Below are 21,657 nucleotides of genomic sequence, written 5' to 3'. Positions count from 1 at the left end.
TAGGTGACAGGCGCGTGAAGCCTGGTTTCCATGGCCACGGGGGCGGACTTTCCAGGGTGGTCATGGAAAGAGGTTTTGTTTTTTTTTTAACTTTGCAAACTGGAGCTTTCCAGCTATCGAATTTGCATGGAAGGGGAGGGGAATTCCACGTCTCTGTCGAAAGTTTGTGTGTGTGTGTGTGTGTGTGTGTGTGCGCGCGCGCACGCGCGCAGCAAAAACCTTCAGGCAGCCTTTGAGTTGGGCATGAGGAGCCGTCTGAGGAGCTTGGCAACAGGGGCCTCTACCTTTGATCTTGTCGTCTAGCCAGTCACATGTGAGTGAGAAAATGTAGGTTGGTCATCGAACCTTGAAAACGGGCCGCCAAAGGGAAACAGGCAACACAAAAAGCCACATACACACCATTCCTTTCTAGGAAATGTCCAGAATAGAAGAGATCCCAGACAGGGAAGGGAAATCGGCTTCCTGTTATTAAAAAAGAAAAAGAAAAAAAAAAATGCAGCAACGGGTCGCGTCAGAAGACATCGCTGCCCTCAAGAGCACCTCGAGGTTGGGATGAGACCTCGAGGTGAAGGGAGAGCATTAGGAATGAGCAACAAGTTCTCAACTTAGAACTGTGAAGTTCTAGACCTGACCGGGCTGCACAGGTAAGCCCCTCTCTCTCCTCAAAGCTTAGAGAGGAACTGCCATAATGGTGCAATAAGAAGCAGGGTTAGCGGGTTGTGTTGACGCACGCCTGGGAGCCCAGCTCTCAGGAGGCAGAGGCAGGTGGATCTCTGTGAGACTGAGGCCAGCCTGGTCTACAAAGAGAGCCCAGGACAGCCAAGGGTTACACAGAGAAAGCCTGTCTCAAAAAGAAAGAAAGAAAGAGAGAGAGAGAGAAAGAGAGAGAGAGAAGGAAAGAAAGAAAGAAAGAAAGAAAGAAAGAAAGAAAGAAAGAAAGAAAGAAAAAGAAGCGGGGCAGTGTTGGTGCATTTAATCCCAGCACTCAGAAGGCAGAGGCAGGCAGATCTCTGTGAGTTCAAGGCCAGCCTGGTCTACAGTTCAAGGAAAGAAAGAAAGAGAGAGAGAGAGAGAGAGAGAGAGAGAGAAAAGAAAGAGAAAGAAAGAAAGAAAGAAAGAAAGAAAGAAAGAAAGAAAGAAAGAAAGAAAGAAAGTTTGGAGGCCAGAGGTCAACAGCATATGTCTTCCTCAGTCACTCTCCACCTTATTTATTTGGTGGGGTGGGTGTTCGAGGTTTTGTTTTGTTTTGTTTTTTATAAGACAGGGTTTCTCTGTGTAGCCCTAGCTGTCCAGGAACTCATCAAGTGACCCGAGAGCTTCCAGGTGATTCTTTTGTCCCCTCCTACCTCAATGGGTTTGTTTGTTTGTTTTTGAGATGGGGTCGCTCTGTGTAATAGTCCTGGGTGGCCTGGACTTGCCTTGGCCTGGAGATCCACCTGCCTCTGCCTCCAGAGTGCTGGTGTGGGCCACCATGCCCAGCCTACCTCAGCGTTGACGTGCTGGAACAATACATACATGCCGCTGCCTCTGGCTTTTTTGTGTGGGTTCCAGGTATGGCAGGTCCCCATGCTGGCTCTAACCCTCTGAGTCATTTTGTTGGCTCTCCACCTTATTAGTTTTTGAGACAGGGTCCCTCACTGCATCCAGGGCAACCCAATTCAGCTGGGCTGCCTGGCCAGTGAGCACCAGGCGGCCACCTGTCTCCACCTCTGTAATGCTGAGATTAAAGATGTGGGCCATCATGCCCTGCTTTTGCTGCATGGGTTCCGGGGCTCGGACTCAGTCCTTTTTTCTTTTTTTTTAAGATTTATTTCTTTATTACATATATGGTGATCTGCCTGCATGTACGCCTACATGACAGAAGAAGGCACCAGATCTCATTATAGATGGTTGTGAGCCATCATGTGGTTGCTGGGAATTGAACTCAGGACCCCTGGAAGAGCAGACAGTGCGCTTAACCTCTGAGCCAGCTCTCCAGCCCCAGACTCAGTCCTTGTACCTGCAGAGCAAGCATTTTACTGACTGAGTCATGCCCCAGCTCCCTCATTGACTTCAACATGCCCAGATACCCTTCCAAATTATTGACCTTGCCAAAAGCCTTGCCTTGAAGGTTTCCCAGGAATTGACCCTCTGGAGCTCCACAGCCTCCTTCCTCCCCACCTCATATCCTTTTGTTACCTAGTAAAGTTCATGAAATGAAGCTGGACACGGTGGCACATACCTTTGATCCCAGCGTTCCAGGAGGCAGAGGCAGGTATATCGCAATGAATTCAAGGCCAGACTGGTCTACAAAGTGAATCCAAGACAGCCTAGGCTACAGAGAGAAACCCTGTCTCGAAAAACAAACAAATAAAACTATGAAATTATGCACTTACATAACCGAAGTGGGACTAGGGAGATGATTTTGGTAAGAGCATTAGCTGCGCCAATTGAAGGCTCAAGTTTGAGCACCATGTAAGGAGCGACGTGCAGTGGTCCCCATCAAGAATCATCTGGAAGCTCCTGGGCAGCCTGGCCTGGAGTCCACAGCACAGCAGAAGAAATGAGAGGGACCCTGCCTTAGCAAGGCGGGAGAGAGAGCACCAACTTCCAAAAACCACCCTCTGCTCTCTACATACATACTGTGACCCAGGCACAAGCTAAGCAAAAATCAGTTACTTAAAGGCACACACCTTTAATCCCAGCACTCAGACAGGCAGGCATCTCTCTATGTCCAGGCCAGTCTGGCCTCACAGAGTGAGGCCCAGAATAGCTAGAGCCCTTTAGAAAATCCTATCTCAAAAGGAAAAAAAAAAAAGAAAGAAAGAAAGAAAGAAAGGAAAAGAAAAGAAAGGGGGAAAAAAAGAGTTAGGGGTACACATTTTTTAATCCCAGCACTCAGGAGGCAGAGGCAGGTGGATTTCTATGAGTTCAAGGCCAGCCTGGTTCATAAAGCAAGTGCAGGACAACCAGGGCTACACAGAGAAACCCTGTCTAGAAACGCCAGGAAGGAAAAAAAAGAAAGAAAGAAAAGAAAAGAAGAAACAACAACAACAACAAAAAACCTAAAGTAATTTCTTGAGAAGTGTGCAGCAGGTCTTGGGTGTGTACTCTTTTTTCCCAGCCTGACGTCTTCTCTCCCCTCCCCTCACATCCTCACATATTCTGCTGTCCTTCAGAATGTCAATAGCTTCCTTTTTTTTTTTTTTCAAACCACTATTCCCCTGCGAAAAGTTAAGACAAAAAAAAAAAAGGAAATGGAAAACACAAGTAAGTGGGTGCGTGTCACATGTAATCAGAGTGGAACTGGAGAGCTTTGGTGGCTGACAACCACAAATAGAAATGTTCCACCAACAGTGGCCTGTATGGGGACATGGGCACATTGCTCAAGTCCTCTGGTTTCCTGTGACACCACCAGTCTCCTTAAGTGGCTGCTCCAGGGTTCCAGATATCATGTTTATTCATACAGGAAAACAGCCAGAATTCTGGAACATTCCTCCCCTAAGAAATTCATGTTTGGGCTAGAGAGATGGCTCAGAGGTTAAGAGCACTGGCTGCTCCTCCAGAGGTCCTGAGTTCAATTCCCAGCAACCACATGGTGGCTCACAACCACCTATAATGTGATCTGGTGCCCTCTTCTGGCAAGCAGGTGTATGTGCAGATAGAGCTTCATACACATAAAATAAATAAACCTTAAAAAAAAAAAAAAGAAAAAGGAATTCATCTTCAGTAAAACTCTTTGGGGAAGATGCTGGGTGCTATGTGCAGGAAGAGTGGTGTCCAGGCTGCTTGTTTTCAGTCTCTGTGCATCAAGTAGTAACTGGCTACCCTGGAATTCATTCTGTAAATCAGGCTGGCTTTGAACTCATGAAGGTATGGGAATCCACCTGTCTTTGGTATTAAAGGCTTTAGCCACAAAACACCTCAACTGTCTTGTTTTTCTTTTTGTTGTTTGTTTTGTTTTGAAATCTCTGTGATCTGCTTATTCATGGGAAGAGCCTTAAAGGGGATTATGGGAAGGGACTCCAGTTCCCCACCCTCCTGGCCTTCAGCTCTGCTCTACCACTGGCACAGGACATCCTTTTCCTTAAGGAGCTGTGGAGTGAGTGAAACGGGTTTGGCTCAGGGAATGACAGATGTGAGGCTTTTCCTAAGAGTCTGAGTGTGAGACCTGGTGGTTAAACCTGAGTGGTTAAACCTGGTGTCTTGGTGTACAACTTGCAATCTCAAAACTCCAGAAGCTGAAGCAACAGGCCAGTTTGGGCTACATAGTTAGAAACTCCTCAGGGGGGCTGGAGAGATGGCTCAGAGGTTAAGAGCACTGTCTGCTCTTCCAGAGGTCCTGAGTTCAATTCCCAGCAACCACATGGTGGCTCACAACCATCTATAATGAAATTCGGTGCCCTCTTCTGTCATGCAGATGTATACGCAAAATAGAGCACTCATATGTAAAATAAAGAAATAAAAAAAATTAAAAAAAAAAAGAAACTCCTCAGGAAAAAACAAACACAAAGAGAGAGAGAGAGAGAGAGAGAGAGAGAAAGAAAGAAAGAAAGAAAGAAAGAAAATATAGCCAGCTGTGGTGTGTTCTCAGTAATCTCAGCACCCATAAGTAAAGGCAGGAGGATCTAGAGTTCAAGTCCAGCAAGATAAAGCAAACCTTTAGTCCTATCATCAGGAACAGGCAGGTGGATGCCTGTGCATTCAAGTCTACCTGGTGAGTTCCAGGACAACTAGAGCTACATAGTGAGAACCCGTTTCAAGAGAGAGAAAGAGAATTTAAGGTCATCCTTGCCTACATAGTGAGTTGAAGGCCAGCCTAAGCTACATGAGACTCTATCTCAAACAATTACAACAAAGAATCATGGGCTGGAGAGATGTCTTAATGGCTTATCACACTGTACTTGTAAGAGGGTCAGAGTTCAGTTTGGAGTACTGAACTCTCACAGTGGGTTTCATGGCTCAACTCGTCACGAAAGTGAGAGGACCAGTTTAGCGCCCCAGCGTACCAATATTCTGAGAGTCCCTGCCTCAAAACATACAAAGAGGAAGAATCAAGAATATTCGTGACTTAGCCAGGCAGTGGTGGCGCACGCCTTTAATGCCACCACTCAGAGGCAGGCGGATCTTTGTAGGCCACCCTGGTCTACAAAGAAACCCTGTCTCAAAAAACAAAACAAATATATACATATATATCCACTTCCATAAGTTGAATGTATATAATCAATTTATTATATTTCTAAGTAATTTAAGAGACGAAGGACCCCAAGCCTTTATTCCCAGGACTCAGGAGGCAGGCGTGTTCCTCTGAGTTCGAGGTCAGCGTGGTTCTAGGTTCTCAGGATTACAGAGAAACTGTCTCTGAAAGCAAAAAAAAAAAAAAAGGCAACGTCTGTGGCGAATCTGCTGCTGCCAATAAAGAGTTCTGGCGGAGGTCGGCCGGAGTAAGGACTCAGTCGCTGGCAAAGTACGGTGGAGGCGGCCTCTGTCCGGGTGCGGAAAGAACCCAGGATTGCTGAGGTGAGTGGCGGTTCGGCGGGGGCAGGGCAACGGGAGGAGGCGGAGAGTCCCTCAGCAGGCCTGGCGGGACGTGGCCGACGCCATGTTGGAGCTTGGCAGAGGCGGAGGCTGGGAGGTAGGAGAGGGACGGAGGCCTGGGTGGGAAGGCAACCCCCACGGAGACGCGGGGAGCAGCGTCCAGGCCCTAACCGCGGCGTGGCCGGAGCCTGGGGCCCCAGAAGCCAGCTTCCCACCGACACTTCCGCCCCGGCCTCCTCGGCGCCACTGCGCATGCGTGTGATGGTTTGGCCCTGCCTGGTTCGTCTTCATTTTGCTTTGGTTTTCCAGAGGAGCTCTTGCCAGTTTCTCAAATTCCTGAGAACTCTCCACCTCCGGTGAGGACTTTTTTTTTTTTTCTTTTCTTTTTTTAAAAATGGACATCTCACGTGTCCCAGGCTGGCCTTCAACTCACTAGTTAAGGATAGTATTACAGACTTGGGCTACTTTAGGCCTATAGGCCTAATTAAAAAAAAAAAAAGGAAGCTGTTAAGTTCATCTCTATGAGTTCAAGGCCGGCCTGGTCTACAGAGCCAGTTCCAGGATAGCCAAGGCTACACGGAGAAACCCTGTAGAAACAAACAAAATAACTACCCCCGCTCCCATTGATGGGTTGACACATACATTCAGGAGGCAGAGGAAGGAAATTAAAAGTTGAGGATCCTTGACGACGCAGGACTCTCAGAGCTAGCTTGGGCTATATGAGACTTTGTACCTTTCTAAGTTCCAGGGTAGTTTCGTTTGAGTTTAAAAGAAATAAAACCTGGGGCTGGTGAGATGGCTCAGTGGTTAAGAGCACTGTCTGCTCTTCCAAAGGTCATGAGTTCAATTCCCAGCAACCACATGGTGGCTCACAACCATCTATAATGTGAACTGATTCCCTCTTCTGGCAGGTGTAGATGCAGATAGAACACTCATATAAATAAAAATAAATAAATATTTTAAAAAAAAAAAAAAGAAATAAAACCCAGGGCAGAGTGCTGAAAATACTGGCAGCTGCTGGGTGAGGAAGATGGAAAATGAAAGGGCAGGGTATGGTAGCCCACGTCTTTGATCCAAGGCAGAGGCAGGTGTATTTCTGAGTTCCAGGCCAGCCTGGTCTACAGAGCAAGTTCCAGGACAGCCATGGCTTCACAGAGAAACCCTGTCTTAAAAAACAAAACAAAAAGAAATAAAGAGGCTTTACTGTCTAAGCCTCTTTGCTGTGTTGTTTTTGAGGTAGGTTCTCCCTAGGTAGACCTGGCTGGCTTGGGCTCCCTATGAAACCCAAGGCTGCTCTCACGATCGTCTCCTGAGTGTTGGGATTATCGGTGTGTGCCACCAATGGTGAGCTGTCTGTAGACTCAGCCCCTGGTTTGACTCCCTCACTGGTCTACTTCTGAGCCTCAAGATCAGTGAGCCTTTTGTGGTCTGACTTTCCGCATCTGAAGTGATGGTAGAGGCGCTCCATCTTGACGGCAGGTGAGAGGAGTTAGGGGCTTAGCCCAAAACTGGACAACACCTGGGGGCTGAGTGCAAGTTTCTGGATTTCCATCAGGGAGGCAGCTGTGCTGCTTGTGAATGAAAAGTTGGTATACTTTTTTTTTAATAACTCAGTAGAAGGCTGTGTAATATTCAGCTTAGAACTGGCCCACAATGACCTTGGAATTTTTGCCTTTTTCCCCTAAGTGTTGAGATGACACCATGCACAATTTTTAATTTTTGTCTTAAATTTTATTTTTCCGTGTACGGTGTTTTCCCTGCATGTATGTTTGTGCAGCATGTGTGTGCCTGGTGTTCACAGAGGCCAGAAGAGGGCATTTGGTCCCCTGGGACTGGAGTTGCTGGAGTCGTGAGCCACCTGTGTGGGTGCTAGGCACTGTCCCTGGATCTTCTGCAGGAGCAGCTAGTCCTCGTAACTGATGAGCCATCTCTCCAGCCCCTAGCTTTTTGGTTTTTTGAGACAGCACAGACTGACCTCAAACTTGTGGCAAATCCTCCTGCCTCAGCTTCCCGAGTGCTGGGGCTACATGTACACATTATCATGGCCAGGTATGAATACCATTTAAGGGACATGAAAAGATGCTGTTGACTGCAGCGTTTCTCAGACTTCCAGTTGTAAACAGCAGATTCCAGCATTGGCTCCAATGGGTCAGTGGGCAGCCAAAGCTTTCTAGAGTGCAAGTTTATTATTATGGCTATAGCGGGGCTCAGTGCAGCCATTCTCATGCCCAGCATGAATGGGTCACCCTGCTGGGAGCTGAGAAGAAAGCCCCTGGTCTTGAGGCCACAGCCCTCAGCATGGGCAGTGAAGTTGGTAGCACATGCCTGTGATCCCAGTACTCGGGGTGAGCCAGGAAGATTTGGAGTTGAGGCCTAATATAGTGAGACTCACCCTCCACAAAAGGAGTGAAGATACTGCTTTCCAGAGCTGTGGTAAGGGTGGAGCTGCATAGGTGCTTTGTAACGCATTGTTACTGTCTAGAGCATGAGCGACTGGATGCCCATTGCCAAGGAATATGACCCGCTTAAAGCTGGCAGCATCGATGGCACGGATGAAGACCCACATGACCGCGCTGTTTGGAGGGCCATGCTGGCCCGATATGTCCCCAACAAAGGTGTCACTGGAGATCCCCTCCTTACCCTGTTTGTGGCACGACTGAACTTGCAGACCAAAGAGGAGAAGTTAAAGGAAGTCTTCTCTCGATACGGTGATATCCGGCGCCTGCGGCTGGTTCGGGACCTGGTGACAGGCTTCTCCAAGGGCTATGCTTTCATTGAGTACAAGGAGGAGCGGGCCCTGCTGAAGGCCTACCGTGATGCTGATGGCCTGGTCATTGACCAGCACGAGATATTTGTGGACTATGAGCTGGAGAGGACCCTCCGTGGCTGGATCCCTCGGCGGCTGGGTGGTGGGTTGGGTGGGAAAAAGGAATCTGGGCAACTGAGGTTTGGTGGCCGGGATCGGCCTTTCCGAAAGCCCATCAACTTGCCAGTTGTCAAGAATGAGCCACATCGAGAAGGGAAAAGGGAAAGGAGGGAGCGGTCTCGATCCAGGGATAGACACTGGGACCCCAGGCCCAGGGAACGGGACCATGACAGGGGGCGAGAGAAGCGCTGGCAAGAGAGGGAGCAGGCCAGGGTGTGGCCCGAGAATGACTGGGAAAGAGAGAGGGAGTTCAGGGAGGAGAGGGTCAAAAGCAGGGACAAGAGAGACAGGAGTAAGTAGAACCAACAGCAGGCAGCGGAGGCCCACCCGGAGGGGAGGGGCTGAAGCCCCTGTGTCATCAGGCTGGGGCAGTTCCCTTTCCAGTACAGAACCCAGGCTCATGCACGCATGCTGAATCTACTATTGTTATCACACAGACCTAAGAGAGGCCATGCTTTTGCAGTACTGGGGATTGAACTGGAGAGCACAACAGATGATAGGAGGGAGAAACAGTAAGAAGTCACCCATCTCGTGTGGAAATAAAAATGTTTTCACTAGCTTGTCATTGCAGCACCTGGGAGCTGGAGGCAGGAGTATCAAATGTAAGAAAGGAGAGATAATAAAGAATTTGTCTTGACTTTCTCAGACCCTTTGAGGTGGGAGTGAATGTGTGGCAGAGGGGATAGTGGCTTAAAACCCTTAAATTGCCTGGTAAGGGCACACCCCTGTCATCCTAGCACTAGGGAGGCTGAAGCCAGCCTACGTTACAAAGTAAGATCCTGTCTCAATAGCCTACAAGAATTAGACAGTACTGACATTGACTCCTGGGATGCACTGTCTTTTCCTTCATGTTTGTAGCCCCAGGGTCTGATGAACTGAAAAGGCGGGGGAGGGGGAGTGCTAGAAAAGCCAAACCCAAGTAGGAATGTTCCAGCCTTTAATAACCAGACAGCAGGCTGAGCATCTGGGTCAGCAGGCAGCTGCTGACAAGTCCATATAACCCACTCCCTGCAAAATGCTGACTGTCGGCCTTCTTCCCCAGCTGGCATTTAAAATGAAAAGCAGTCTTGCAGGGCTGTGATCTATAACTGACTTTGAGCCTTTGGAAAAGATAAATCTCAGCAGGAATGAGATGAAAGAATGGGGAGGAGCGAGATAGACTACCCGGGACTAGTCTGTGGGGCCAGTGTTTCCTTTTACTTACTGTCTGGTTTCTGGTTTGCCGGACAGCTGTCTTCTGGGAACTTGAAATGAATCAAAGACTGCTTTGACTTAAAAAAGAAATGCCATTTAACCAGGCACAGTGCAGCACACCGTTAATCCCAACACCTGGAAGGCAGTTGGATCTGTATGGAATTCCAGGTCCTGTTTCAGTTAGTAACCATACTGCCATTGGAGAATTAGCAAGGTGGCTTAGAGCATAAAAGCATGTGCCACACTGGCTGGAAAAACAGCTCTGCATTTAAGAGCACTTGCTGTTCTTGAAGACGACCTGGGTTCTGTTCCCAGTACCACATAGTGGCTTACAAACCTCTGTAAATTCTAAATTCCAGTTCCAGGGGATCTGGCACTCTCTTTGGGCCTTAGGCACTAGGGGTATGTGTGTGTAGACACACACAAATATATAATAAAAAGTCTTTTTTTTTTTTTAAATGGTCACACAGCCCTGCCTGACCTTAGATTCCCAGAACCTGGGGTTGATAGAATCAACTCCTGAAAGTTGTCATGTTAACTCCACATGTGCACCATGGCACACAGATCACCCATATGTGTAATAATAAAAGTTGCTATCAGAACCAGGTATGAGGCACAAGGCCGCCAACCTAGCACTTGGGAGACACGGGACTGTTCAGAGTCTGAGGCCGGCTAGAGCCATATAACAAGACCCCAGCTCAAAAACCAACACAAAACAAGTTGCTAGCCAGGCATTGTGGCCCACGCATTTAATCTCAGCACAATGAGGCAAAGGCAGAACTCATTTTGAGTTCAAGGCCAGCCTGGTCTACAACGGAAGTCCAGCATAGCTAGGGCTACACAGAGAAACCCTGCTTCAAAAAACAAAACAAAGTTGTTACAGGATTTTTTTTTACCTCCTTGCTTTCAGGAAGGAGCTAGACTTCAGATGTCACTCATTGGAGCCAAACCCAGCGTTCTAGGCACGTACCCCCTTGCTCAGCTTCACCTCATTTCTTAGCACAGTGCACAGGGCCTGGCTCCATCCATCATATGCTCTTAGGAAGTAGTGCCCTCTGAAGCTGCAAACCCTGAGCGCTAAATGGGCTAGCCTCCAGCTCCTCCAGTGGCACGGCAACTGTGGATCAGCTGGACATGTGGTCCTCAAGCCCCTTCCTACCCAATGCCCTCCCACCCATACATGTGTCTGTCTTCCTCATCTGCCAAGGGCAAATCACCCAGGCTCCAAGAGGCTGGCATCCAGTCCACTTAAGGGCATAGTCTCCTTTGCATAGGACCCAGTATTCAAAATACAAAATACATTTAAAAATAAAGGGGGGTAAGAAAGGAAAAATGCACACAGGAAGCACGCCAATGTCTCATCCTAAACAACTTTGTTTGGTTAGTACTGTGTAGCTCACAGCAGATTTCAAGGCACACCACCTCAGACAGGCTGCTCAGGCCTCTAGCCTTATCAGGAACAGTGAGCCACAGTCCACAGTTGTTTCTAGTCCGTGGCTGGAAGGACTGTGAAGATTTTCTGTTTTGTGTGACTCATCCTGTGACTAGAGGCTCCACCAGTCCGATCCACACACTGTATAAGCTGCTCCCTCCAGGGCAACTTCACAATATAAAACTCCCCTTCCACAGCTCCTCACTAACATGGCAAAGGCCATAACCAAACCAAACCAAACCAAACTAAACCTAGGAGTCAAACAGCCATGGTAGTGTTCAGCTTTGGAAGCTTGTTAACTAAAATTAATGTGGTCTGGCTTCAGATCCTCACCTTATTAAATATAGGTCCTAAGAGGTCTGAGGCATTGAGTATAAACCAGATAGCCCTGCAGATAAATAAACACTTCTGTAGGATTTGGCATCAGTTTTTCATCATCCACCCTCAAAGCAGACAGTTCGTTTGAGGGCTGGATGTTGAGGCGGCCACCCGCAGCAGGTGGCAGGTGGTCCGGGGGTGGGGCACAGTCACAGGTGCTGCAGGGCTTCCTGTCCTTGCTCTGTGTACCCGTCATCTCGGTGGGTATTTGCCCACTGGCCAAAGGACTCGTGGATGTGCGTGGGTCTCTGCGTGTTGGCCAGGCGCCTCTTGTCCCGGGAGAAAAAGCTAAACCTTTTGGAAGGGGAAAAAAGAAAAGCAAAAGTGGAAATAAGTGCTTGTCCTCTGCTGTGCTACCTACCCCCTCTTCCGATGCTGGGACACACAGGGCCAAACAGAGGGGAGCAGATCCATTCTTAGTAGGGGGATGCAGACAGCAGACTTCTAGAAAACAATGGGGCTTCTGTGTGTCCTTTAGTCCCCTTAGTGATCACAAAGAATGAGCAGTTTGCATGTACGTGATGGGGGTTCCGGGAACTTCCACCTAGCCACTTGTAGGGACTCTTTCCTGTAACTACCAGAAAATAAAATCAACTCCTGTCCTCACAAAGGCCGGGTGAGCACACTAAAGCTCAGCTCAGGGACTCATTTCCCCCCTCATTTTTAGATGGCTTTTGGGCTTTAGATAGTTCAAGTTGGCTTCCAAATTCATCACACAGCAGATGATAACCTTGAACTTCTGATCCTTCTGACTCTATTTCCCAAGTACTGAAATTACAGGCATGAGTCACCAGGCAGAGTTTTATCAGCTGCTGGGGATCGAACCCAGGGCCTGTAGGCAAGTCTGTCTGTCTAAAGTCAGTTTGAGGAAATTGGTTCTTTTCTTCCATTCCGTCTTAGGTCCCAGCCATTAAACTTAGGTCAGCAGCAGCCTCCCAGCCCTTTAGTATTAATCTGAAGGTTTTGCCATATCGCCCAGGCTGGCTTTTAACTTGTGATCCTCCTGCCTCAATGTCAGGTGGTCACGCTTGGCAGCAAGCCCCTTTGCCTGCTGAGCCAGCCTGCAAGTCCCCTGACTCTGTTTGAGACAGGATCTTGTTCCCCTCTGCTATGGCCAGCACCTCTCTCCTGGGCCGAAGGAGAGCTGGGAGAGCACACTCATGCGCTCAAGCTCCTGAATCTGACTTTACATGGGTCTTGGAGATCTCAGGGCCTCTGTTGCTGGTACCAACAAAGCCGTCTTCCCAGCCCCACGGGTTTTGTTACAACCGCATCTAATGAAGAGGGTTTTACTCTTCCAGGGCACTACTGGAGCTGCACTCCCTTTCTAGCGGGAATAAGAACACTCTTTCATCCTCAAGCCAGGTTCACCTGGGGAAATTCTCTAGGGCTTTGAAAGGTAAGTGCGAGCTGGCAAGTGAAGGCGAGGGCTCACACTGAACAGGAGAGGGCTCTTCCCAACACAGAGCAGCTGCGGAGTTAGCCAGCCCAAACCCTGCAGCCCGGTGCCTGTTAGGTCTCAGCCTGACCACGAAAGCCACCTGCTACTGGGAGGGGATGCAGATACCAGCCCGCCCCCGTCTGCACCGAACCAAACAGCTGCCAACACAAAGCTGTTTAGGAAGCTTCAGGCACGGGGACTGAAAAGCAGTTAGTGACACTCCTGGATCCCAGGGGGACATCAATTACTGACCCGTCAGTTAAAGGACCTTCTTTACTGCATCATGGACAAGGTGGTTTTTAGAGCGAAAACAGAAGAGACAAAAAGAATTATCGGTGACATTCCGGGCTGCACTCGGAGGTCAAGAGCAACAGTGGCAGTCACACTCCATACCCACTTGAGATGCCAACAAGCAGGTGACGGCCATGCAACTGAAGTGGCCAGAAGGGAAAGGCTGGCAGCAGCCACAGCAGCCATTCTAAAGGCAAAAAACCCCAAACACAGACAGTGCCTACGAGGGACACGAGTCTTCGGACTGGCTGAAGAGTGGGGTCATCAAGGATCAATCCGGCTGCCACCATGGGCATGACGGCTGTAAAGAGCCTGCTTCCAGAAGCAGATAGACAGAGGAGATAAAAGGAGGGCAGTGTGACCAAGAAACCCAACCCCTCCCTCAGAAGACCCCGTTGAGAGTTGCGCCTATGGTCTGTGCGATGGAGACAGGCCCCCCACGTTCCTCAGTATGTGACCCATGGAGACACAGGGTGCTCCTGAGGAGGGCATGAGGGAGGAGAGCGCCCAGTGTCAAACGCACTGATGACCTTGCATATGGGGAGAAGTTTGGACAGACATAGACAAGGTGATGGACCTATAGCCTAGGGAAGGCCAAAGGTCACTAACCCCAAGAGGACAAGCAACCTAGGACAGTCTCTCTCAAGGACCGATGGTGCTGACAGGCAACTTGTCCTTTGTTTTGTTTTGTTTTTTTGAGACAGTTTTTCTGTGTAGCTCTGGCTGTCTTCAACTCTGTAGACCAGGCTGGCCTCGAACTCAGAGATCTACGTGCCTCTGCCTCCCTCAATGCTGGGATTAAAGGCCTGTGCCACCACTGCCTAGTGCTAGTCTTTATCCTAAGTGGCCTCAAACTCACTATGTAGCTGAGGCTAGCTTGAACTCCTGATCCTTCTGCCTCTACATCTCCCTGGGCTGGGCATGCACCGCCATACCTGACCTTATAGAGCATTCACAAGCTCAGCTAAATGACAGTCATCACCAGCGCTGAAGATACAACACTTTCGTGGTCTCCTGTGAAGTTTGTGGAGTCCTTCCCTGGGTTTACATCTTAGCGCCCATCAAAGAGGAGCTGGGAGCCACAGCCCACCCACAGGGAAGGAAGGGTACTTTTTTCTTGCTGGTTGCTGGCACAAGAGGCTTTGGGGTCTCCAAGCCATACTACTTTGCACCCACCTTCTCCAGAAGACCCACTCAGAGCCCCCTGGCCCTTAAACAAAGTCACTGAAAAGCAGGCAGCCTCAGATTCCATGGAGAGTCTCTGCTTGGAGGGGTGTCTGCCCACCTACAAATACAGGAGCCCCAAGGATGGCAAGAGGTCACCTGAACATCCCAGCCAGATGGTCCCTTCCTGTTGCTTTTGGGTCACTTGCAGAAGTCCCACCTCTAGAGGTGTAAGAGAAATGAAGATCATCTTTTTAAATAAGGTCTGCTAGAACACACACACACATACATATGTATATAATTAAAAAAAAAAAATTTTTATGTTTGAGCCAGGCAATGGGGGCACGCGCCTTTGATCCCAGCACTCAGAAGGCAGAGCAGACGGATCTCTGTGAGTTCAAGGCCAGCCTGGTCTACACATTGAGTTCCAGGACAGCCAAGGCTACTCAGAGAAACCCTGTCTTGAAACACCAAACCCCTTCCCCCAATTATGTTCATTAATATCTTGCCTGCAGGTATGTCTGTGTGAGGGTGTCAGAAGCCCTGGAACTGAAGTTACAGATAGGTGTGAGCTGCCATATGGGTGGTAGGAACTGAACCCAGGACCGTTAGAACCCCTGGAAGAGCAGCCAGTGCTCTTAACCGCTGAGCCATCTCTGCAGTCCTGAAATGAAGATACTCTCAGGATGGCCGATAATAGGGGAGCCCACACTTTTGTCAGGGCTGCTTGAATATGCCAATTTGTTGCCTTCTATTTAAACCTTACCCTGATTTCAGGACCCTGAAAATGGATGTGTGTGTGTGTGTGCGCGTGTGTGTGTGTATCTGTCCTTCTGTTTCTGTCTGTATGTGTGTGCCTTTGTGTGTGTATGCACCTCTTCTCAATGTGGCCACAATGAATAAACTGAATCTCCTTTTGAAATCTCCTTTTTCTGCTCTTCATTATTAAACTGGCTCTTAAACTCGGCTTACTGAAGACAGGTGGCTGAACCTGGCTTGCTGGAGCACAGGCTGTGGCCCAATTCAATAACAGAGGGTCAGCCATTCCCAGGACTGCTGGGCCAAACTGCACATTAAATACGGTGGACATGGTTTATGCCTTTCTATCGGTTGGGCATTTTTGGAAGGTTTAAACCAAATGAAGTGCTAACTCCTGGCATTTTATGGGTGGCTTTGAAGGAACTATTCCTGGCTGAGGAGGAGGGTGGGAGTAGGAGGCCAGGGACAGAACAGATTGTCGTCTTTACTGTTGCAGACAGAGGCGGAGCCTGCTCCGAGGCCAGCCTTTCCGGTCCCTAAGGCCAGCCACTGCTTTCCTGTCTCCCTCCAGACCACCCCCTCCTGGTTCTGCCCAGTGGCAAGACATCCTGTGCACGTGTGGGATCAACCAGGAATGGGGACTACACAAAGGGACAGTGGTGTTTGGGGTTTGCTGGGGACAAGGCTGAAGTCACTTGAGGCTCCCTTGTGACCTCCCTGGGCTGCGCCAACCTGTCCTCTCAGGCCAGTGGCCTCCCAGTCACAAGCTATTCTTGGACCATCTTCAGACTCGCTGTTTTGACTGGCAGTGGGGGGGTTCTGTTTCCCTCGTTGTGCCCGGCCCAGAAATGTCGAGTCTGACGTCTTGGACTCAGGGTGCATTCGAGTGATAAGAGACCGGGCAGTCAGCCACCAGCTGGGACATGGGGATGTGCGAGCAAGGGAGGAAGTCTGTATGGACAAATGATCCAGTTCAGAGGCCCAGCTTTGAGTCTCCCCAATTTGAATACAGATTTGAATGAAGTATGTAGCATCCCTGGGCCTCAGTTTCCTCATCAGAGAAATGGAGATAATTGTTCTAGCTCCACAACTCTGACCCAACTCAAGTGGTGATCCTTTTTAACTATGCCTGGTGGTTCTTCATTAGCTGTTGGGTGACAGAGGTGGGCTGAGAGCAGGGGTCCCAGCTGCACGTCAAACAGTCCAAAGGTGAAGACAAAGGGGACAAACAGAGGCTACACTATGGAGAGGAAAGCTGTCATAGGCCGCAGATCTCAGTCAGCAGCCGAGGAGGACAAAGACTACCACTGTACTGATCAAAAGCCTTTTGTGCCCAATAGCTGCCCCCGTCACCCCTCGGAAACTGGCTGCCACAGAAGTGGCCACCTGTGCAGTGTGGACAGGAGGTGGGGCCTCGCTCTGTCTCTGTTCCTGTCTCTCTGGAGTTGATAACCCTGTCAGGCTCAGAGCACCAGGTGTTGCCAAGCAGCCTGAGGCAAAGCTGATGGGGAGAGGGGCTTTGGGAAGGGAACCATCTGGAAGAATGCAGCAGATGCTGTGGCCTGGTCATGGGCTGAAGCCAATCACTGTCCTCAACGTTTTACCCAATTTCAGAGTGGAAAGAAAATAACTTTTAAAAATGTGTGTGTGTGTGAGACACGAGGGGTGTTTGTGTGTGATGTGATGTGTGGGGTGCCTCTAGGTGTCAGAAGACTGACTTTGCGGGGTCAGTTCTGCCCACTTTTATGTGGGTTCTGGGGAACTGAACTTAGTAGGTCCGCAGACTTCTTGTGTTTTATCTGCTTTACCATCTCACTGCTCTCTGTTTCATTTTCTTTTCTTTGTTTTTGTTTTTTGAGACAGTTTCTCTTTGTAGCCCTGGCTGTTCTGGACTCACTTAGTAGGCCAGGCTGGCCTTGCACTCACGGTGATGCGCCTGCCCCTGCCTCCTGCTGCTTGGTTTTTCTAACACTTTGACCTTCTGCATGCTTCACGCCGCATATGCTGACTGAAAAGCATATGCAGGCTGAAAAGCGCCCCTGCTTCACACAGAGGAGTCATGCTTTTGTTGTTTTGGTCTTTTCGATGTGGTCCCAATCTCTAGTCTTGGTGGCTCTCAAACTAGTGGCAGTCCCCCTGAGTGCTGGAGTGACAGATGTGAGCCACCGCCACGCCCAGTGAAAATAGAATCCTAGGCTGATGGTGGCTACCCTCAGAAGTCCAGGGTCTGAGTCTGAAGGAACAGGGCAAGGAATAAAACCCACACACAGGGAGTCAGGCACACTGGCAGGAGACGGCTAGTCCCGAGGCTGGACCAGGCTGGCAATCCTGGACTTGGACAATTCTTTCTCTTCACTTCTCTGAGAAGAATTTTGATGGCAGATGAAAAATAAACCTATGGTCAACAGTGCTGGGACTTCAGGGGAGCTTTTCTGATTCTGTGCCCCAGAAGGATTTTTATCTCTCTTAGAAGAACTCCCCCAAACACAGCAGGGGCACAGGGCCTGGCTGGCCAGCTCAGAGGGGCATGGCAGGCTAAAGCCGGGCACTCCAGGAAGCTGCCTAGCTGTTGGAGGTCCCAGGGCCCAGTGTGAGCAGGATGTCACCTCCCAAGGGAGGGGGCTTCTTTGTACAAACCAGCCCACATTCCATCTGCTCAGAACTAGGCCAACAATTTCCCAGCATGGTTGCTGGATTTTAAAGGCCCACTTCTTCTCTCCACCCCCCACACATGCTGCCTGCTGGTTCAAAGCTTCTGTTGAGTTAAGGGGAGAGGCCAAAGGCCTCTTCTATAAAAATAGGCAAAAGGCCCACGTCCAGGGAGCCCCTTTCAGGCTGTGACACCCCTGAGAACTCAAGGTGGGTTCTGGAATACAGTACTCTGGGGCTAGGTTACCTTAGCAGGGCTCTGTCTCCTACAGCGGTAAGGCCACGCCAGGTGTCTCAGTTCCTTCAAGGGTCCCATTAAAATGACAGTCTTCCACATATTAGTACCAGATGACCTACAAGGCCATCCTAGGTATAGGAGTTGACCCAAAGCAGGCTCTGGATGGGCCCACGGATCTTCTAAATTAAACAACATCCCACGCCTCTATTCTTTTCCAAGGAAAATGTCTGCACACTTCCATGAGAACCAAGGAGATCTACAATGCCAAGCACTCCCGGAGGGGCTTAAGGTCTTGCTGATGCCAGGAGCTATGTGCGTCCTTTGGCAGGTGTAGCAACCGGGGCCTTGAGTCTGCATGTATGTGGCACCAAGATACCAATGCAGACATACCAGCTCACAAAGCATGTATCATCACAGAATCCAAAATGGGGTAGACCTAAGGCACTCTCAAAAAAAATTTTTTTTTTTTTTTTTTTTTTTTTAATTTAAACACTTTTCTGGAGCCAAAGCTGGTGTTGAACTTACTGGGTAGCCCAGGATGACCTTGAACGCCCGGTCCTCCTGTCTCCACCTCCTGAGCGCTGGGATTCAAGCATGGTCCACTACACCTAGCTACTTAAAGCTGACATTTCGAGCTCTGAGAATGCAAGAGCTTCCCTGCCCTCAACCTACTCACTGTGTGTCCCAAGCCCGGCGCCACGTCCCATGCACCTGGCACACCCAAGCAAGCTCTGGGCACCAGCCACAGGCCCCAGCCCCTCCCAGCCTTCCAGGTGCTCCCCAAATCTCTGCCTAACAACTCCAAGAAAAACTGGCTGTCCAGGCAGGGTGATGACCAAAAGGCGGAAGAGGCAATGCCACGGGGCAGGAGCAGTTTGGCTCAGTAGTTGTGGTTAGCAGTAAGCTTGAGAGAAAGTGCCCAGACCTGGAGTCAGAGGTCGCAGGAACCCAGATGAGCCACCTGTGGCACAGCCCACTTAAAGAAGCACAACACTTACAGTCGCTTGATCCCAGACTCCGGTGGGAGGGACGTCCTTGGGTGTATGATGGGCGGAGGTTGGGGTATTCGATTCTCCTCTTCTATTTCTTCACTGAAGGCATGCAACAGAGAAGTCAAAACATTCTGTGAGAACTGAAACATTTTAAAAGCAGATAGAATGGTTTGGTAGGGTACAAACTTTCTTTTTTTTTTCATTCATTCATTCATTCTTATTTTTTAAGACAGTGTTCTCTGGAGAGCTTGTAGACCAGGCTGGCCTCAAACTCACAGAGATCCACCTGCCTCTGGCACCCGAATGCTGGATTACAGGTGTGAGCTCCCAAAACTTCTTTATGGGAAATAAGGTACTTGGAAAGATGGCAACTGAAGTCTCTATTAGCACACTCCGCCACCTCTACAGATAGGGATTCATGTCTGAACTCTCATGCGTGTGTGCTTATGGAGGCCCAAGGCTGATGGGGATCATCCTCTACCCTCTCCCACCTTACTCTTTGAGGCAGGGTCTCTCCTTCTCACCCTGAGCTCTTGAGTGAGGGTAGTCCCGCTAACCAGCTTGCTCTGCTAGAATGCCAGGTGGGCCACACACCATCGCGGCATTTACATGACTTCTGAAGATCTGAATTCACACTTGACCTACACCATCTCCAGGCTGAAACCTGTCCCTTCTTGGTTTTGATTTTCTGAAACAAGATCTCATCTACCCAAGGTGGACCCTGAACTTTATACACAGCAAAAAATGATGAAAACCTCCCCACCCTCTAGTCCAGTTGTTCTCAGCCTTCCCAAAGCTGTGACCTTTTAGTTCCTCATGTTGTGGTGACTCCAACCATAAAATTATTTTCATTGTTACTTCAAAACTGTCATTTTGCTACTGCTATGAATCATAGTGTTAATATTTTTGGAGATAAAGGCTTGCCAAAAGGTCTCACACACACTATCTGACACTTTCAGTTTAGGTTTTGTTTGTTTGTTTGTTTGTTTTTTGAGACAGGGTTTCTCTGTGTAGCTCTGGCTGTCTTGGAACTCACTCTATAGACCAGGCTGGCCTCCAACTCATAGAGACCCGACTTCCTCTGCCTCTCGAGTGCTGGGAATAAAGTCATGGGCTACCATGCCCAACTATTTTATTATTCCTATTTGTGAGTGAGTGAGTGAGTATGTGTGTGTGTGTGTGTGTGTATGTGATAGGATACAAAATTTCTTTTTCCTTTTTCTTTTTTTCCTTTCTTTTGTTTTTGTTTTTTAAGATAAGTGCTTGAGGCAAGACAGTGTTAGATTCTTCAGAGCTGGAGTCACAGGTGGTCGCAGGCTGGCTGGTATGGGTGCCAGGAATTGAACCCGGATCCTCTGTAAGAGCAGTTAGCAATCTCACCCTCATAGCCATCTCTCCAGCCCGTCTTTTATATTTTTTGAGACAGGGTCTCTCACCGATTCTGGAGCTCAGGGATTTGACTGCGCTAGGTGCCAGCCCACACTAGCAATTTGCTTATATCCATCTCCCAGGGCTGGGAAAGCAGGTGGGAACCAGGGCACAAGGATGGCACATGAACCCCAGGTCCTCCATGTCACAATGTAATCTCTTCACAGACTGAGCCGTCTCCCTAACTCGGGACAGACATCTTGGCAGTTGAAAGGGTTTCTGATCATTCTCTTTTGTTTTTTTCTTCCACTAATGTACTTGTCAAGATATGCAACAGCCCGCCCTGAGGCTGTGTGACCTTTAGGCCATCTATAGGAATGCTTGACCATCCGACACACAGGCCAGGCTGGAGTTTGTTTCACGGTGCCTGCTCTCACCTCTTATAGTAGGCCAGCTCCTCTTGCAACAGAAACACCTTGGACTTAAGCTCATTCCTCTCATGCAGTACATCCCGCAGCTCCTGCAGCGTGAACCGTGGGCGGTTGGGGTCCTTGAGGTCCAGGGCTGCTTTCTCTGCATCTGAGATGGACTCCTCTCCGTCTGGCTGCGGCTGCCCCTGAAGCAGACAGAGAAGCCATCATCAAAGGACTCCTGACAAATGCCTACTCCACACCCCGAGGATGCTAGGATTTTCCACCTCTCTGTGGTAGGCGGCCTGCTCAGGTCACTTTTCTTCTCAGCATCTGGGCAGCAGCCTCCGCTTACCTTCTATACAGAGATAGCCAGCCGCCGCCTGTTCAGCGAGCTCCCCCTCTCAGCTAGCCCTGCACCCCGGACTCCCACTCCACTCGGGGCTCTATTACGAACAAGCAGAGGCGTCCCTCCCACCGTGCCTCCCACCGCCACCCTCCACCATCTGGTGCTCTTTCTCCTGCAGGCTCCCCTCCCATAGTCTCACTTCAGACCTCTGCTGATCCAGTCAGCGTGTGTGCAAGCAAAGCCTAGACTCACTCTTGGTTCCGTTTTTCTGTTGTTATTGTTGTTTGATTTGATTTTGGTTTTTCAAGACAGGGTTTCTCTGTGTAGCCCCGAGATCTGCCTGCCTCTGCCTCCCTGAGTGCTGGGATTACAGGCGTGTGCCAACTTCACCTGGCTTGGTTCCATTTTCAGTTAACAAGAAGCCATGTCATTTCTGTGACAGACTCTGGTCAGATCCCTTTTTCATTAAGGGCTCCTGGCGTCTTGTTGGGTTCAGAGCCTGACAGGAGCGTATCTGTCCTTAAGGCAAGTTACACAGACAGACCTTCT

General features: G+C 49.4%; 2 protein-coding genes across 6 annotated transcripts in view; one reads left to right on the top strand and one right to left on the bottom strand.

Moving 5' to 3' along the window:
* The first annotated feature begins 4,465 nt into the window (after nt 1–4,465).
* Nucleotides 4,466–9,090, top strand: Snrnp35 (small nuclear ribonucleoprotein U11/U12 subunit 35). Of its 4 annotated transcripts, none has more exons than XM_060382345.1 (3): nt 4,466–5,499; nt 5,827–5,873; nt 8,000–9,090. In XM_060382345.1, exon 3 carries the CDS (start codon nt 8,003–8,005, stop codon nt 8,741–8,743), a length of 741 nt encoding a protein of 246 aa, XP_060238328.1. In that variant the 5' UTR covers nt 4,466–5,499; nt 5,827–5,873; nt 8,000–8,002; the 3' UTR covers nt 8,744–9,090. The 4 variants fall into 4 exon arrangements, with proteins under 4 accessions (XP_060238328.1, XP_021499832.1, XP_060238327.1 ...); XM_060382346.1 differs by lacking the exon at nt 4,466–5,499 and adding an exon at nt 5,596–5,614; XM_021644157.2 differs by lacking the exon at nt 5,827–5,873 and having other exon boundaries at nt 4,481–5,499.
* A 273-nt stretch (nt 9,091–9,363) lies between these two features.
* The window catches only part of Rilpl1 (Rab interacting lysosomal protein like 1), a 35,351-nt gene continuing 23,057 nt past the window's right edge, over nt 9,364–21,657 (bottom strand). The window contains exons 5-7 of one of the 2 annotated variants that reach the window (XM_021644196.2): nt 20,787–20,965; nt 18,988–19,080; nt 9,364–11,741 (exon numbers count right to left, since the gene is read on the bottom strand). In XM_021644196.2, the coding sequence (XP_021499871.1) occupies nt 11,597–11,741; nt 18,988–19,080; nt 20,787–20,965 (417 nt within the window). In that variant the 3' untranslated portion in view covers nt 9,364–11,596. The other variant, XM_060382341.1, reaches the window with a different exon arrangement.

Source organism: Meriones unguiculatus, chromosome 4 (assembly GCF_030254825.1).
Source record: "Meriones unguiculatus strain TT.TT164.6M chromosome 4, Bangor_MerUng_6.1, whole genome shotgun sequence".
Lineage (NCBI taxonomy): Eukaryota > Metazoa > Chordata > Mammalia > Rodentia > Muridae > Meriones > Meriones unguiculatus.
Note: the sequence above shows the minus strand (reverse complement) of the source record. Positions and strands in the feature narration are given on the sequence as shown.

What these genes read in the sequence shown, in the direction of transcription:
- Snrnp35 (XM_060382344.1), top strand. Translation starts at nt 5,582, where the DNA reads ATGTTGGAGCTTGGCAGAGGCGGAGGCTGGGAG. An exon ending in GCAGAGGCGGAGGCTGGGAG is followed by an intron (nt 5,615 to 7,999) that starts GTAGGAGAGGGA and finishes GTTACTGTCTAG; the next exon opens with AGCATGAGCGACTGGATGCC.